The sequence below is a fragment of the Hypanus sabinus genome, chromosome 1, assembly GCF_030144855.1.
Source record: "Hypanus sabinus isolate sHypSab1 chromosome 1, sHypSab1.hap1, whole genome shotgun sequence".
In the NCBI taxonomy this organism is placed as follows: Eukaryota; Metazoa; Chordata; class Chondrichthyes; order Myliobatiformes; family Dasyatidae; genus Hypanus; species Hypanus sabinus.
Window position 1 is genome coordinate 34,832,451 of NC_082706.1, and position 18,739 is coordinate 34,851,189.

Below are 18,739 nucleotides of genomic sequence, written 5' to 3' on the forward strand. Positions count from 1 at the left end.
GTGATCTCAATAATACTCAATTTGTTTGGGGTTAAAAGGATACCAATGGGCTTGGTTTTTAAGGTGACTAGAAGTAGAGATCCGTGTCAGACAAAGGAGTTAATCATGAAGGACCCACGCACCCCTCATACAATCTCTTCTCCCTCCTGCCGTCTGGGAAAAGGCACCGAAGCATTTGGGCTCTCACGACCAGACTATAACAGTTTCTTCCACCAAGCTATCAGACTCCTCAATACCCGAAGCCTGGACTGACACCTTGCCCTATTGTCCTGTTTATTATTTATTGTAATGCCTGCACCATTTTTGCGCAATTTATGCAGACCTGTGTAGGTCTGCAGTCCAGTGTAGCTTTCTCTGTGTTGTTGTTGTTGTTGTTTTTTTTTAACGTAGTTCAGTCTAGTTTTTGTACTGTGTCATGTAACACCATGGTCCTGAAAAACGTTGTCTCATTTTTTACTGTGCAGTTATGGTCAAAATGACAATAAAAGTGACAACTTGAATTTCTTCATGGAGTAGTGAATCTTTGGAATTCTCCAGAAAAACAAAATCTTCCCTAAGCAATTATTAGTCAATCAGAAGTTTTAATTAGATAGTTTCAGTTATCGTATCACACATACAATCTTATTCTGGGTTAGAGATGGAGAGCTAACATCACAAATGATTAAATTGGCACAGGAAACTTAGCACATTCTTTACCACCCCACTCAAAATCCAAATAAATCACAATGAGAAGAGGAGCGAGGTTGTGAAATTGCAACGTCATCTAAGAGGAGAAAATGCTTCACTCAGTTAAACTCCTTCACTAAGGAGCTTTCAAAAACCATCTTCTTGCTGTTTCAGTGTTTGATTACAGTAAGATCACTGTTCACTGAACCATCTTCAAGCATTGATCTTCATACTTCCAGATTTTCTCCTGGTTTAACACAATAGTGAAAGCATTGTTTTAATCCTGGTTGCCCGATGTGTTGAGATCCATGTCTCTATTTTGACTGAAGTTGCTCTTTTAAAACTGTAGTTAATAAAACAACTTCACATCTACTGAACACAACATGCACAAAACGCTGGAGGAACTCAGCGGGTCATGCAGCGTGTAGGAAATAAACCACCCTTCTTCAGGCCCGGAAAGGAAGGGGGAAGATGACAAGGTAAAAAGGTGGGGGTGAGGGGAAGGAGGATTGATAGAAGGTGAGGAATAGAAGATGGGAGGGGAGGGATTCTTTTTTAAAACCTGAAGGAGAAATCAATATTGATGCTATCAGGTTGGAGGCTACCCAATTGAAATTTAAACTGTTGCTCCTCCAACCCTGTTGGTGATGCCCAGCGACTACCTTTCGGCAGCAAAAACAAAAAACTACTAAATGCCTTATTAGAACACTTCATTAATAACAATCAATGCTAACAATGGAGTGAAGAGCAGTGGCAGTGGCACAGGTGAGAAACGGTTGAGGAAAGCAGAGGCGAGTGGTGCCAAAGGTACAGGTACATGGTCAAGATAAGCAAAGGCAGAGGTGGGGTCAAAGCAGTCAAGGCAGAGCTGTGGCATCGCCGAGAGCACGAGAATTCCCAATGTCTGATCAAGTTCCAGGTCAGGTACAGGCTGAATCATAGCAGTGAGGTTCAGGCCCCGGGGCAAGTACTGACTCAATGTTGGACAACTTAAGCACTGGGCCGGATTGAAAAGGTCAGGGTGTCGGGACCGGAGGTGAGGCAAGCGCCAGTTCTGCTCTCTGCTCTGCGACATTTATTCAGCCCCACACTGAACTGAAGCTGTGGCCTGCTCCAGCTGCAATGATGCCTGGCTTCGTGTCTGTGGTCTTACAACGGTTACTCAGCGATGAGCTAAGGCTGTGGCCTGCTCCGGCTGTGGTGATGCCTGGCTTCGTGTCTGTGGTCTTACAACGGTTACTCAGTCAGCTCTGCGATGAGCTAAGGCTGTGGTGAGGTCCGGCTTTGTGACTTTCGAAAGCTATTTGCTTACTTATATTGTTCGCAGTTTTTTTTAATCTCCCTGCGCAGTGGGTGCTTGATGGTCGTTTTTTTTAATGGGTTCTTTAGAGATTTGTTTTGCGGCTGCCTTGTAGAAAGGAGATGCAACTCAAGGTTGTATAATGTATACGTACTTTGATAACAAATGTACTTTGAACTTTTGACAGTGGCTTCATTGTGGCTATAGAAGAGGCTACAGACTGACATGTCGGAATGGGAATCAGAATTAAAATGTTTGGTCTTTGAGAAGTCCCGTTTTTGGTAAAAGGAGGGGAGGTGCTTGACAAAGCAGCCCCCCAATTTAAGATGGGCCTCTACCTTGAGCAGTTAAGATTAGTAACGTAACCTAACGCTTCAGATCCCAAACAGTATTTTGCTGCCACTGCTGCACAGATTTTTCTGACAGCCATTGTATTGATGGAAAGATGTACTATTCTAGTGTGGAGGCACTGTGAAAAAGCCTATTCACAATCACCTCAGGGCTTACGAGGAAAGGTTGAGCAAGCAAGGGCTTTTCTCTTTGCTGCAAAAGGAGGATGTGAGGTGACTTGATCGAGGTGCATTGTTTATAAGAGGTACCATCTTATCCGGACAGCCAATGCTCTTGGCTAATAACAGAGGACATACTTTTAGCATGATTGGAGGAAGGATTAGGGGTGATGCAAGAAGTAGTTTTTTTTTAAAAAGCGTTAAGCATCTGGAAAGTACATTTAAAAAAAGTGTTAAGTGTACAACTGGGGTTGGTGATTAAGGCTGATGTGTTAGACATTTAAGAGAATTTTAGACAGGCGTGTGGATAAAAGAAAAATGGAAGGTTGTGGGCAATGAAGGAGGGAAGGGCTAAATTGATTGAGGATAGGGTTAGAAGGTTGGCACAATGAGCCTGTAGTGTTTTATGTTCAATGAATGGTAGACTATCAATACACAATCCTAAACTCACCTTTCAATCCTATGTTAGTGCAGTAATGCTCAGCTAACACCAGAACATCAGCTTTAAAAATGTAATCTCAATTGGCTCAAAATTTGTCAAAATTATAGTTACAAAGGCAAATGAATACAATTGGAAATGTGTAAAGGTCAACTTGGATGTTAAACGTGCATAGTTATTGAATTTATACTTAAAAATAGCCTTCAAAAAAGTTCCTGCCAAACACCCAAAAACCTCTTACAATTTGCTGCTGTGACTGATTAGCTCTGCAACTGATGGATTATCCTCAGCAAAAAAATTTGGAATAGTTGATTGCACATGACAAAGCCATTAAAAATTCCATACAGATACAAAGTACATTCATTGATTACCCGACCTGAGAAAAGTTTGGATTACTTATAGCTGTAGACTATTCTAAAAAGTTGAATAACTACCAACCCACAGAAATGTAATTAACATCGTTTCTTTTTGAATCAATAATGTGGGTTGACTATTTCCCTGGAGCTCCTGTGATTATACTTCCTGCGGAGCTCCCCGAATACCGATCAGGGAAAACACGAGGTAGGATGTATTTCGCTGCCAGGGCAACCACTGGTGATCCAGTTGGTACCCCAGGAAATGGACCAGAAGATCCAGCGATGTCAATGTGGGAGTAGCGAAGGGGCTTTTCAGAATCGATTCCATGCTGTAAGAAAAGAACTAATTTAGTATAAATGGTGTTACAGTAGACCTGATAATTGTTAAGAATCTCCATCAACCTTAGAATAATAATAAAATTTTAAAAATCCTGCATATCCAAAAAACAACACCAGCATAACCAAACAATTAACCTTTGTATCAGTTCAAAGTTGTGGTCATCTCTGGTTCATGGACTGGGACTAACAAGCTGTCAGCGCCTTGAGAACTTCATGGGGTTCAGAATCAGGTTTATTATCATGGCCTCGTATGATGTTAAATTTGTTTTGTGGCATCAGCACAGTACAAAGACAATATTACTAATAGGTTACAAAATAATTAATGTGTAAGAGGAATAATGTGAAGTGCTCATGGTCTGTTCAGATGAGAAGCTGTTTCTAATCATTGAGTGAGAGTGAGAGGCTCCTGCACCACCTCCCTGATACTAGTAACGATGGTATAATGAAAGCACCATATTTAATTTATTCTGGTCGGAAATTTTACATGGCTTATACAGAAACACAATGATTACAACAAGGTGGCCATTTTCTCCACAAGTTCTACACAACAGTGCACCAACTTAGTCCCAAACACCCACCTCCTTTCCATTCCAGAGCCCCAAATTGTTCTTGCTCAAACGTTTATTGAACTTTCTTTAGAATGCTGATTGAATCTGCCTCCACTTCCTGACAGTGTAATCCTGAGACCAATAACACACGGCATGAGGAGAATTGTCATTTTCTTTTGTCAATTGATTTTCAGTCTCCTAGCCCTTGGTCACTTTGCCCGTGGAAACAGTTTCTATATAGCTGGTCTATATCCTTACTGATTTTGAATATCCCTCTCCCCCAGAATGAAAGCTCCTCTTCTCTGGAATCATTCTGGTAAATTTCTTCCTGCATCCTCTCCTGATTTTTCATAATTCCAAACTTGCAACAACTATAATCGAATAATGTTTCACTTCTGGCCAAAGTGCTTTACATAACCACCTTGTCCTTGCACTCCTACTTTATTCATCAAACCCAGAATTCTACACATATTGTTATCAAAACTAAAAGTAAGAAAACACTTCCTCAAGCAGATGATATTTTTAAGTGGGCCATACGCTCTCACCCACACTTCCAGAGTCACCCCAGGTCTGTGTCTGAACTTCAAATTGATTTTCACATTCTTCCAACCAAAAGTCATTACACTGCATTTCATTTGCTGGCTTTCTGCCATTCTACCAGCTTTTACAACATTTCCTTCAAGGTTTATACAATCCCCCTCATGGTTAATGCAACTCTGAATCCCATATCATCTGCAAGTGTGGAAATTGTGCCCTGTCCAACCAGGTGAAATCAGTAATACTGACACTTGGGTGAATATCACGAGACACCTGTCCTCTGGTCTGACAACTTGACACTAACATCTACCCATGCAGCGACAGGAGTTACTGATAATTAAATTACAAGAATGTATGGTTATACACAACCAATTTAAAGATTGTAGGATTCACAGTAAATGGCTACACTTCTAAAGCACATACTCAGAAGTCCAACATCACCTTATCTAGACCAGAAGCCATGATCAGGAAAGCTGCAGGAGACTGATGTCCACGGGCTGTGGCACTGGATGGCAGGTTGTTACACTGCAAAATATCTTCATATTCTGACTTTCCTTTATGGAAATCATAATCATCACGTCGGATGGTGGAGATTTCAAAAGGATCCCCCACTTCATCACCAGCTGGCAGGAAGACAACAGTAAAATGTTCAGCTTGTGTAGTAATAACATTGCAACATTATGCAATATAACGTTAATAAAATTCAGTCATAAGGCATGGAAACAGGCCATTCAACTCAATCAGTCCCTGCTTACCATCAAGTAATCAATAACACTTATCCTAAACAAATCCCATTTCATTCTCCCTACTTTGCCATCAACTCCCCCATATTTCATCACTCATCTACACACTAGGACAATTTGGGGTGACCAATTAACCTGCTGAGCTGTACATCACTTGGGATGTGAGAGAAAACTACGGCAGCTAGAGGAAACCTATGGGGTCACAGGAAGAAATGTACAGAAGTTGCACAGCGGTCAGGGTTGAGCGCAAGTTCCTGGAGCTGAGGCAGTACCTCTTGCTGTGCCACTGTCAACTTCAACAATGGTTATTCCTACCCTTCTCCAGAAGACAAAAGTTTCCATGGCAATTAACTACATATTCCAAACAAATATTTGTTAAAGTTAATGCAAAATCTGCACAAGTAATCAATCTATCCTTTGAACTGGTATGAAGCTATTAGTGAAATAGATTTCTACCATGTTGAGTGCCTGTAACATTAGGTGATATAAATTTGAAAATGCCAGCATGATAAGTAGAGGCAGAAATTCTTCTTACCCTCTTGAATCTCCTGAGCAGTTCTGGCCCAACGTGCAGGGCCATTATCCAAGATTATCTGCAGCAAAAGTATTTGTGGTTTAATGCATGCAAGATCGAGTGGGCAACATACAGTTTCCAAACTTCAACAACTGCATTGCAGTAAGCCCAATTTTGCAGTCACTTTAAAGAAAGATAGCAACTGTTCAGGTTTAATGCAATTTACAAAAATCTAAGGCTTTGTTTATATTGCTTTATGTCGTCATAAACCAGCTCTCAGATGAATCACTGCTGTCAATTTGTACAGAAAAATCCCACAAAAATAGAGTTGAAATGAATTTCAATTACTGTGCAGTAGTTAGTGATAAAATATAGCCAGGATACTGATATTTCGGCTCTTCCAATGAGAGTACAATAATTTGTTTATAATTCTGTTGGCCAGACAGGACTATAGCTCTAAGTCTTAATAAAAAAAAAACTAAACCAATCTAATGGCACAGCATCAGTACAGATGTGCCTGCTTTAAGTATGTTTAACACTCAACAGTAACACATTTATCAGGCTAACTGCACCTAAACAATGAAATAAGGTTGCATTTTCTGCAAACAAACCAAAAAACCCTAACTAGAAATTGTTGTCATTCATTCAATATTCTACAATGGAACTGGACTTAAAACTAGCTGACATAATGTGGTACACTGCAAGTGTCCGCAAGATCTTTTCATGTCATACAAAATAGTTTGAACTTACAGAATAGTTGGGACCAACAGCTCGAATAGCATGGCCAGTCAACGTGGCGATCGTGAACAATTCACAGTGGTTACGATCATAGTTGTCAAGAGCCTGCAAAATGGAAACTGCGATAATTAATTTTTGAAACATAACAGGTAATGCTCAAACCATACTCATACAGGCAAAATGCTATTCAGCCTTTCAGATATCCTAAGTGAAATAAGAATTTATCAAGGGGAGTAAGATCAATGGCTTCAATTCAAAAGAGAAACCATCAGATGCAGTAACAATCCCCTCACATCTAGATTCATGCATAAGAGTAAACATCTCCAACGCAGCCATCTTGTCAAAAACCCTCAGGACCCTGTGTTTCAATTAATGTACGAACTTTAACAGAAGGTGCTCCCATCATAAATGAGCTCCATACATTTCTACATCTCACACTCTTCGGTGATTATTCTGGAGTTAGGAAATTGTAGATGGCAGATATTAAAATGAGAACCAATTAAACCTGCTCATAATTTAACTTCAACTGACATTTTTAAAGGCATCAAAACCAATCATTGGGTGTAGTACTGATTCTGTACCATTGAAACTGCACAGAGAAGACAATGCCTGTTAGTGTTAATAGGTGATCATGGAAAACTTCAGGATGAGATCAGGCATTAGCATTAAGTGGCCATGCCCTTAATTAACACATTATTAAAGGTGAATCCCTGCCATTTAATGCACAGTTCAGGACATGGCTGTAGTCACTGGAAGATGTTTCCTGCTCACCAAGGCTGCCTACCACACCTCCAACAGTGCCCTTAGGTCATCTGCAGGGTCATTAGCCAGGAACGACTATTCATTGCTGTTTCGCTCCCTCAGCCCCAGGACATCTCCCTGCAGCTTACAGTGGGGTTATAGTTGGTCCCCCAAATTCCGTCCTTCCTCAGCCACAGTCAAAAACTGCCCTTTACTGCCTCTTCAGCCAGCTCTCTGTTGGTCCTCCTGAGCCCCACTCCAGTCACTGTCATATCACGGAGTAACCTTGTCGTCAATGAGCCAATGAAGCCACGCATCCTACCTCCTCAGGGTAGATGATGGTCTTTCAGCCGGCTGCCGGGTCCGAGCACTTCAGCAACTTCTGCCCATAGCCAGACTCCACTCTTTCCTCCCTCAGGATGATTAATATTTTAGTGAGTTGTATATTCAGGGAGCTATTCCTCAACACTAACAAAAGTTTACTTTGGATGTCTGGAGGTCGTGCTAAGGAGCTTTCAGACAGCCACCAGTATTTCAATATTCAGGAGTTCTATGTGGGATGTTCAACCATTGTAAATATGTAGAGTAATTCTGCTAAGTTCCTAAATATATTCAACATGTCAGTTAAGGTGGTGAGAACAGTCATTGAAACTTACTATTCTGCGTTTAAAGGGGATACGAGATTGCATGGATTGAGGAGAAATAGATTCCCTTCAGAATATCTGCTTTTTTTAAAAAAACCTTTGTATCTTCCTGCTCTAGCTTCAATATTCAACAATCACAACAGCTATTTCTAATTGACATTCTTTCAAAATAAGAAAACAGAACAGGAGGAAGCAGAATTTATTTTGTGTTAACCCTGTGGACAGATGGATTTGGAATTCAAGCAGGTTTTCTTCAATGGTGGGAGAGTACACACCTTTTCCTTCATGTGGCACAGCAGATCCAACATTGCCATCCGCCCTTCAGCATCTGTATTTCCAACCCGAATTCTTCTCTTTGCCCGAGATGTGATGATCTCATCAGCCACATAGCAATCTACACAAGTGAACACCACAGGTTCAAACAGTTAAATTAAATTACATGTACATTACAGACAAATTTAACAGTAACATCTGTCTCTGAAAATATATGCGCCATCCAAAAATTTAGTAGGATTTTGGGACAAATAGAAAAGAGTTTCTATTTCTGGCCGCGATTCAACCTTGATTAATCAGAACTTCATCCAAGCAACACCACTTAAGCAAATATGCATACAGCAGTAATGCTACAATAGTCTGCTTGATCACATACCCGATCCAACACTGTTCCTGACCATTGCCATTGCACCGATTACACTGATTCCGCTGGGTTTCAGGATTGAAAGTACCTACATTTGGAGATAATTCAAATCAGTAAAAATCAACAGGTAAAACTTCAGAGACTTCGATGATCTCAGTCTTGTAACGTAAATGGCTTTGCTTTCAAGTAAATTGCTCTAGCCATTTAACTCCTGCACATCAGTTAACATGAGCTTAAAAATGAGATGAAACTTGAGCCAAGATAATTACAATTGGTCAATTGGCTTCAGATATTACTACACCATTTGAGGCAATATACACATCGCATGAAAAAGACTTCTTGTTGCCTTTTGATATAGCTTCACCAACAAATGTACTTGGACTTACTGAGAGTTTTCCACTAAACGTTACACACAAAACACTGGAGGAGCTCAGCAAGAGCAGCATGCCGGATTCCTCCAGCTTTTTGTGCGTATTGCTTTGATTTCCAGCCTCTGCAGATTTCCTCGTTTATGTTTCCGGTAAGCATGTCTGAAAGCAGACCCACAGTGCTGCCTGACAGTAACGCCCATAGGGATACTGGAAATGCTTCTCCTAGTCAGAGAACAATAATCAGAAACAGGCCTTTCGGCCTATCTGAACTATTAATCTGCCTATCTCATTCACCCACACCCAGACCATAGCCCTCCATACTCCTCCCAAACATGGACCTATCCAAATTTCTCTTAAGTGTTGAAATCGAACCCCCACCCATCACTTCTGGTGGCAGCTCGTTTCACACTCTCATGACCCTCTGAGTGAAGAAGCTCCCCCCCCCCCCCCCATGTTCCCCTTAAACATTTCACCTTTCACCCTTTACCTATGGCCTCTTGTCGCAATTCAACCCAATCTCAGTTGGAAAAACCCACTTGCATTTACCCCAACACTCAATTTCGTATATCTCTATCAAATCTCTCCTCGTTCTTCCACACTCTAGGGAGTAAAGTACTAACGCATTCAACTTCTTACTACAGCTCAGGTCCTGAAACCCTAGTAACAACCTTGTAAATCTTCTCTGCATTTTTTCATTCTTATTGAAATCTCTCAACAACTGCACATAATTCTCCATATTGTGCCTCACCTACATTTTATACAACTTCAGCATAACATCCTCACTCCTCTAACTCAATACTTTCAATGTTCCAAGTACAAATATGTTGCTATATACAACCCTGGGATTAATTTTCTTGCAGACACTTACAGTATTTACAAAGAAAGGAAAAATAATAAGAAATATGCAAAAGTAGAGAACATGAGAGGAAGAGTCCTTGAAAGTGAGCTCATAGTTTGTGGAAACAGTTCAGTGCTGGGGTGAGTGAAGAGTCCGATGGCTGAGGGGCAACAACTGTTTCTGAACTTTGTTTTGCGGGTCCTGGGCCTCCTTCCTGATAGCAGTACTGAGAAGACAGCATGGCTTTTCTGTGACAGTGCTCCATGTACGTGTTCAATGGCTGGGAAGATTTTATCCGTAATGAACAGGATTAAATCATAATGAAAATGTAATGAAATGTAATGACGTAAATTTAAAACGTAATGAATCCGTGATACATTCTTTTTGTAGGGTTTTCTGGGCATGCTGTTTCCATACCAGGCTGTGATGCATCCAGTCAATATATTTCCCACTGCACATCTGTAGAAGTTTGTTGAAGTTTTAGATGACATTGTAGCGGTGTGCTACAAGCAGCGCTAAAATTACGACACGGAGTCGGTAACTGCAGTCGAAGGAAAAACTTTATTCGAAAACTTCAGCCTCACTTTTAAGCCTCTGTCAACCGGCCCCCCATGGCGAAGAGGCTCCAAAGCTCTGTGCTCGCAAACCCCCGTAGGCTATCTAATTGTGAGTCGGTTCGGATACGCTAGGAAATGAGGCGCTACATAACCCCCCCCCAGAACCGGCGATACACCCCCCAATGTCCACAGCCTGGGCCAGAACCTGCTTGGGAGGTCGGCCTCTGCGCCGAGGCGCCGGAAACTCGGCCGGTTGCGCCAGGTCCACATGGGCCGGCTTGAGGCGGTCCACCGTGAAAACCTCCTCCTTCCCCCCAACGTCCAGCACGAACGTGGACCCATTGTTCCGGAGCACCGTAAACGGCCCCTCGTATGGCCGCTGCAGCGGTGGCCGATGCCCGCCCCTTCGTACAAACACAAACTTACAGTTCCGTAGGTCTTTGGGTACGCAGGTCGGGTGCCGCCCATGCTGTGAAGTGGGTATGGGGGCCAGGTTACCGAGCTTCTCGCGAAGTCTGCCCAGGACTGCAGCGGGTTCTTCCTCTTGCCCCCTCGGGGCTGGTAGGAACTCCCCGGGGACGGCCAGGGGCGCGCCGTATACCAACTCGGCCGACGAGGCGTGCAGGTCGTCCTTGGACGCTGTGCGGATGCCGAGAAGGACCCAGGGAAGCTCGTCCGCCCAGTTGGCTCCTCGCAGGCGGGCCATGAGGGCCGACTTCAGGTGACGGTGGAAACGCTCCACTAGCCCGTTCGACTGTGGGTGGTAGGCAGTGGTGTGGTGCAGCTGAGTCCCCAAAAGGCTGGCCATAGCTGACCACAGGCTGGAGGTGAACTGGGCGCCTCTGTCGGAGGTAATGTGGGCTGGTACACCAAAGCGGGATATCCAGGTGGCGAGCAGGGCTCGGGCGCAAGATTCGGAGGTGGTGTCGGTGAGCGGGACCGCCTCTGGCCATCTTGTGAACCGGTCCACGATAGTCAGGAGGTAACGCGCTCCGCGCGACACTGGCAGGGGGCCCACGATATCCACATGAATGTGGTCGAAACGCCGGTGGGCGGGATGGAACTGCTGCGGTGGGGCTTTGGTGTGCCGCTGAACCTTGGCCGTCTGGCAGTGCATGCACGTTCTGGCCCATTCACTGACCTGTTTGCGGAGACCGTGCCAAACGAACCTGCTGGAAACCAGCCGGACAGTTGTCCGGATGGAGGGATGCGCCAAGTTATGAATGGAGTCGAAAACACATCGCCGCCAGGCTGCGGGGACGACCGGACGGGGCTGGCCGGTGGCGACGTCATAGAGTAGGGTCCTCTCACCTGGGCCCACGGGGAAGTCCTGGAGCTGCAAACCAGAGACTGCAGTCCTGTAACTCGGAATCTCCTCATCTACCTGCTGTGCCTCTGCCAGTGCCTCAAAGTCTACCCCTTGGGAAAGGGCATGAACGGTAGGGCGAGAGAGCGCATCCGCCACGACATTGTCCTTACCCGAGACGTGCCGGACATCCGTTGTGTATTCAGAGATGTAGGACAGGTGGCGTTGCTGGCGGGATGACCAGGGGTCGGATGCTTTCGTAAACGCAAAGGTAAGCGGTTTGTGGTCCGTGAACGCGGTGAAGGGCCGACCTTCTAGGAAGTACCTGAAATGCCGGATTGCCAGGTAGAGCGCCAACAGTTCCCGGTCAAAAGCACTGTACTTGAGCTCGGGTGGCCGCAGGTGTTTGCTGAAAAACGCCAGGGGTTGCCAGCGACCTGCGATGAGCTGCTCCAGCACCCCACCGACTGCCGTGTTTGATGCGTCCACTGTGAGGGCGGTAGGGGTGTCCATTCTGGGATGTACTAGCATTGCGGTGTTCACCAAAGCTTCCTTCGTTTGAACGAAAGCGGCGGCGGACTCCTCGTCCCAGGTAATGTTCTTGCTCGGACCCGACATCAGGGCGAACAGGGGGCGCATGATCCGGGCAGCTGAAGGGAGGAAGCGGCGGTAGAAATTGACCATACCTACGAATTCCTGAAGGCCTTTGATCGTGGTGGGTCGGGGGAAGTGGCGGACCGCATCTACCTTAGCGGGCAGAGGGGTTGCCCCGTCTTTAGTAATCCTGTGGCCCAGGAAGTCAATGGTATCAAGTCCGAACTGGCATTTGGCAGGGTTGATTGTAAGACCGTACTCACTCAGTCGGGCGCAGAGTTGACGGAGGTGGGACAGATGCTCCTGACGACTGCCGCTGGCTATGAGGATGTCATCCAAATAGATGAACGCGAAGTCCAGGTCCCGTCCCACCGCGTCCATTAACCGCTGGAACGTCTGTGCGGCATTCTTCAGGCCAAACGGCATGCGGAGGAACTCGAAGAGGCCAAACGGGGTGATGAGAGCCGTTTTGGGGACGTCGTCAGGATGCATCGGGATTTGATGGTACCCTCGGACAAGGTCGACCTTGGAGAAGATCCGGGCGCCGTGCAGGTTTGCCGCAAAGTCCTGAATGTGTGGCACAGGGTAGCGGTCCGGTGTGGTAGCCTCGTTCAGCCTGCGGTAGTCGCCGCACGGTCTCCAGCCCCCCGTCGCTTTGGGCACCATGTGCAGGGGGGAAGCCCAGGGGCTGTCGGACCGCCGGATGATCCCCAATTCCTCCATTCTCTGGAACTCCTCCTTCGCCAGTCGGAGCTTGTCCGGGGGAAGCCGCCGAGCACGGGCATGGAGGGGTGGTCCCTGTGTCGGGATGTGGTGCTGTACGCCGTGCCTGGGCATGGCTGCTGTGAACTGCGGTGCCAGAACCGATGGGAACTCCGCCAGGACCCTGGTGAAATCGTTGTCGGACAGCGTGATGGAGCCGAGGTGAGGGGCAGGCAACTGGGCCGCGCCCAGGGAGAACGTCTGAAAGGTCTCGGCGTGTACCAGTCTCTTCCTGGGCAGGTCAACCAGCAGGCTGTGAGCTCGCAGAAAATCCGCACCCAGAAGCGGTTGGGCTACGGCGGCCAGTGTGAAGTCCCACGTGAACTGGCTGGGGCCGAACAGTAGCTGCACCTGACGGGTGCCATAGGTCGTTACTGTGCTGCCATTCACGGCCCTCAGGGGGGGACCCGGTGCCCTGCTGCGGGTGTCGTAACTCGTCGGAGGTAAAACGCTGATCTCAGCCCCAGTATCGACCAAAAACCGGCGTCCCGACCTTCTATCCCACACATACAGGAGGCTATCCCGATGGCCAGCCGCCGTAGCCATCAGCGGCGGCTGGCCCTGGCGTTTCCCAGGAACTTGCAGGGCGGGCGGCAACGGCGGGCTTCTGCGCCCCACCGCTGGTGGTAGAAGCACCAGTGGTCATTGGGCCGGGGGTTAGTGGGCTCTGCGGCCGGGCCTGGACTGGTTTGCTGCCGGGAGCGTGGCTGGGAGATCTGTGCGATGGACGCCCCGCTCACCTTTTTGGCGTTCCACAGCAAGTCCGCCCGGGCTGCCACCTTCCGGGGGTCACTGAAATCCGCGTCGGACAGCAGCAGGCGTATGTCCTCGGGCAGCTGCTCCAGGAATGCCTGCTCAAACATGAGGCCTGTGTGTCCCTCGGCCAGAGACAACATCTCATTCATTAAAGCCGATGGAGGTCTGTCGCCCAAGCCATCCAGGTGCAGTAAACGGGCAGCCCGCTCGCGCCGTGAGAGTCCGAAAGTCCTGAGGAGCAGGGCTTTGAATTCCGTGTACTTGCCGTCTGCCGGGGGCGACTGTACGAACTCCGCGACCTGGGCAGCTGTGTCCTGGTCGAGGGAGCCCACCACGTAGTAGTAGCGGGTGTCTTCTGAGGTGATCCGGCGAACGTGGAATTGGGCTTCGGCTTGCTGGAACCATAGGTCCGGGCGCTGTGTCCAGAAACCCGGCAGTTTCAACGAAACCGCATGAACAGAGGCGGCGTCGGTCATTTCTGGTCCAAAAATCGTTTGGACCGTCGGGGTCACCAATTGTAGCGGTGTGCTACAAGCAGCGCTAAAATTACGACACGGAGTCGGTAACTGCAGTCGAAGGAAAAACTTTATTCGAAAACTTCAGCCTCACTTTTAAGCCTCTGTCAACCGGCCCCCCATGGCGAAGAGGCTCCAAAGCTCTGTGCTCGCAAACCCCCGTAGGCTATCTAATTGTGAGTCGGTTCGGATACGCTAGGAAATGAGGCGCTACAACATGTCAAATCTTTGCAAACACCTAAGGAAGCAGAGGTGCTGCTGTGCTTTCTTTGTAATGACACTGGGCCCAGTACAGATCCTTGGAAACAATAACACCGAGGAATCAAAGTTTCTGGCCATCTCCACATCTGATTCTCCATTGACAACCAACTCAGACTCCAATTTCCACCTTGGTCGATAATCTGCGGCTTGGTCTTGCTGACATTGAGTGAGGTTGTTGTTTGTGGCAACACTCAGCCAGATTTTCAGTCTCTTTCCTATATGCTGATTCGTCACCACCTTTGAATCGGCCAATGATAGTGGAGTCATCAGCAAACTGAACGGTCATTGGAGCTGTGCTTAGCCACACAGTGATGAGGGAGTAGAGCAGGGGACTAAGCACACAGCCTGGTGGGGCACCTGTGCTGATGGAGATTGTGGAGGAGATGTTGTTGACAATGCGAACTGACTGGGGTCTGCAGGTGAGGTGTCGCATAAAGAGGTACTGAGGCTAACGCATTGTACCGTATTGGTTATTTTTGAGAACATGGTAGTATTGAATGCCAATGTACCTTTAACTATATCCTTCTGTAACACCAATTTCAAGGAACTATGGACCTGCGTTAGCAGATCCCTCTGTTCCACTATACCCGTTGGTATCCTACCGCTCACTGTGCAAGTCCTTCCAAATCCAACAGCTCACACTTGTCTATATTAAATTACATTTGCCGTTTTTCCAGCTGGTTCAGATCCTGCCTCCAATTTAGGACACTGTCAAAGGCCTTGCTAAAGTCTATGTAGTCAATATCCACTGCCTTGCCTTCATGAACTTCAACACAAATCTGCACTTTCAACAGATCTGTTAAACATAAATCACCCCTTTCAACCTCGAATTCTGTGTTGGTTTGGTTTTTCTTCATTAGCGTAAAATCATGGCTGCATATTGTGACATCAGAAATCGTGCTCAGAATGGGAGTCATTGCTGCCCAATCAATGACACATAGAGAGATCAGTGCTGTGAGTATGGTTAATTTTACGCACAATTTACAAATAGAATATCAAACTCAAAGAAAACAGTCAAAAACAGAGAGCACGTGATAAGATTGGGAAAAATACAAGAAACACTTAATGACAAAAATTAATAAGGGAAAACAATAAAATATAAAGTCATGCTGGTAGAAATAGCAAGAGTTTCTTACATATTTAAAAAGAAAGAAATTTAATAAAGTGAGTGTTAGTGCTACAGAAAGACTTCAGAATTAACAATAAAAAAAAGTTGAAAAGAGGTAAATATTTAATGAATATCCTGTTGGTGGCTGGTAAAAAGACTCTTACTAGGAAATGGTTATCGTAGGAGAGCCCAACTTTAAATGCAAGGATGTAAATTACAATGGACATTTACAAAATGGAGAAGATAACAGCATCTGTTAATCATAAGCTGGAACAATTTGATTCATACTGGGAAAAATGGTTTAACTACATAATGCCTCATAGGCCTGATTTTATTCTCACAAATCAATGAATAGGTTGTTAAAAAAGATCACTCCCTACTTGTACATAGCTTTTTCGTTTTGCTTGTTTTTTTCTTTCCACTCTTTTTGATAAATACTTTGTGGAGATTTGTGATATATATGATTATATGATATATGTACAATGTCTGAAATACATCTTATGGAAATGTTTGTTTGATGATGAACTTCAATTTAAAAAAATTACAAAAAAAAACAGATGTCCTTGAGGATAGCAGGAACATCCCAGCAATAACTGTAAATCAGAAATTTGGAAAGATGGCAAACTCAGGGGGAAGGGTAAAATGAAATCCAAATGGCTACTGAAATTGTGCAATTGTGGTATGAATTTTCAAGAGTTCCCTAGATTTGGTGAAAATGGTATGAAAATAAAAAACATAACTCCCATGAAATTAAAAGGAGAGATGGCATGCAGGAAACAAGCCAATTCATTGCAAAAAGTTTGAATCAATTCTTAAAACTTCTTATGGTGTGCACTTAGAAAAATAAAGCATTCAGACAATGTCAATCGTTTTGTGAAAGGGAAAGCATATTTGGAGGTGTTCTTCATTGCAGAGGAGCCGAACACTAGAGGGCATAGGTTCAGAGTGAGTTTTAAATGTGATCTGAATCTGAAACACACAAGATGGTGGAAGCAGGGTTGCATAAAATTGAGAAAGCATACAAACTGTCAAGGAATAGTGGGCTATAAACCACATGCTGAAAAGCGGGATTAGTGTATCAAGGTATGTGGTTGGCATGGACATGGTGAATGGAAAGGCCTCTTTCTATGAATATATTAAAAGGATAATAAGCAACAATATTATACATTAGCATGGTGCTATGAAGCATGTCTGAACCTTACAGAACAACCATAAAATATGGAATTTATACATTCAACATACCAGTTTCTTTTCAAAGATGCAATGCTTTCCTGTAGACACTGTCCAATACTAACAGTACTGGTGTGGGAGAGATTAATTTGTAGAAATTAATTAACTTCTGAATGCTTATTCAGATGGAGGCTGGGTGAATGTTTCAGGAAGACAATGTAAGAATCAGAATCTGGTTTGACATCACTGGCATATGTCGTGAAATTTATTGTTATGCAACTGTAGTACATAGTAATACATAATTAAAACTAGATTACAGTAAGTATATATATATTTTTAAATGTCAAATTTAGTAAGTAGTGCAAAAGAGAGGAAAAAAGTAGTGAAGTAGTGATCATGGATTCCACGTCCATTCAGAAATCTGATAGCAGAGGGAAAGAAGCTGTTCCTGAATCGCTGAGTGCATGTACCTACTCTGTGATGGTAGCAATGAGAACAAGGCATGTCCTGGATGATGTGGGTCCTTAATGAAAGATGCTGCCTTTTAGAAACATTCCTCCTTAAAGATGATCTGCATGCCAGGGAGGCTCGTGCCCAGGGAGCTGAGTCTACAACTCTGCAGCTTATTTTGATCCTGTGCAGTGGTTTCCTCCCACACCTCACAGCAGGCAGTGATACAGCCAGACAGAATGCTCTCCACGGTACATCTGTAGAAATTTGCAAGTGTCATACCAAATCTCCTCAAACTCCTAATGAATGACGGCTACTATTGTGCCTTCTTTGTAAATGTTATCGATATGTTGGGCCCAGGATGGACCCTCAGCAACGTTGACAACCAGAAACTTGAAATTTCTCACTCTTTCTGCTTCTGATCCCTCTGAGGACTGGTGTGTGTTCTCTCATTTTATCCTTTCTGAAGCCCTCAATCAGTTCTTTGGTCTCACAGACGTTAAGTGCAAGGTTGTCGCTGCGACACCACTCAACCAGCTGATCTATCTCGCTCCTGTACGCTTTCTTGTCACCATCTGAAGTTCTGCCAACAATAGTTGTGTCGTCAGCAAATTTATAAATGGCATTTGAGCTGTGTCCAGCCAGACAGTCATGAGAGTAGAGAGAGTAGAGCAGTGGGCTATGCAAACATCCTTGAGGTGCACCAACGTTAAGTATTTCTGATCCACACAGATTGTAGTCTTCCGGTGCAGAAGTTAAGAACCAATTGAAGACGGAAGTACCAAGGCCCAGGTTTTGGAGCTTTTTGATCAGAACTATAAGAATGATAGTTTTAAATGTTAAGCTGCAGTCAATTAACAGCAGCCTGATGCAAGTATTAGTGCTGTTCAGGTGTACCAAGGCTGTGAGAAGAGCCAATCCACTGTAGACTAATTGTGGTGATAGGCAAATTGTGGTGGGTCAGGTCCTGGCTTAGGCAGAAGTTGACCGGCTAAAACTAATCTCTCAAAGCACTTCATTACAGTAGATGTGAGTGCTACTGGATGATAGTTGTTAAGGCAGCTCAGCCTGCTCTTACTGGGCACTGGTAAACTCGTCGCCCTTTTGAAGCAGGTGGGAACTTCTGACTACAGCAATGAAAGACTGAAAATGTCTTTGGACACAACTGCCAGTTGGTTTCCACGGGCTTTCAGAATCCTACCAGGTACATTATCAGGAGCTGTTTTCTTGCAAGGGTTCAACCTCTTTCAAGACGTTCTAGAATCTGCCTCTGAAGCAGAGACCATAGGGTTACCGGATACGCAAGGATTTTCAGAGCTATAGTTTTATTCTCTCCTTTA

At 45.1% G+C, this 18,739-nt stretch overlaps 1 protein-coding gene and 1 long non-coding RNA gene across 2 annotated transcripts in view; one reads left to right on the forward strand and one right to left on the reverse strand.

The window, feature by feature from the left end:
- The window catches only part of LOC132392608 (uncharacterized), a 36,802-nt gene that overhangs the window by 3,444 nt on the left and 14,619 nt on the right, over window positions 1-18,739 (forward strand). The gene's annotated exons all lie outside the window — the stretch shown is intronic.
- Window positions 2,974-18,739, reverse strand: part of zgc:152830 (uncharacterized protein LOC767682 homolog) — a 70,046-nt gene continuing 54,280 nt past the window's right edge. The window contains exons 12-17 of the mRNA XM_059966725.1: window positions 8,724-8,799; window positions 8,350-8,468; window positions 6,702-6,794; window positions 5,973-6,030; window positions 5,136-5,317; window positions 2,974-3,599 (exon numbers count right to left, since the gene is read on the reverse strand). Of these exons, the coding sequence (XP_059822708.1) occupies window positions 3,405-3,599; window positions 5,136-5,317; window positions 5,973-6,030; window positions 6,702-6,794; window positions 8,350-8,468; window positions 8,724-8,799 (723 nt within the window). The 3' untranslated portion in view covers window positions 2,974-3,404. The remainder of the gene's footprint in view (window positions 3,600-5,135; window positions 5,318-5,972; window positions 6,031-6,701; window positions 6,795-8,349; window positions 8,469-8,723; window positions 8,800-18,739) is intronic.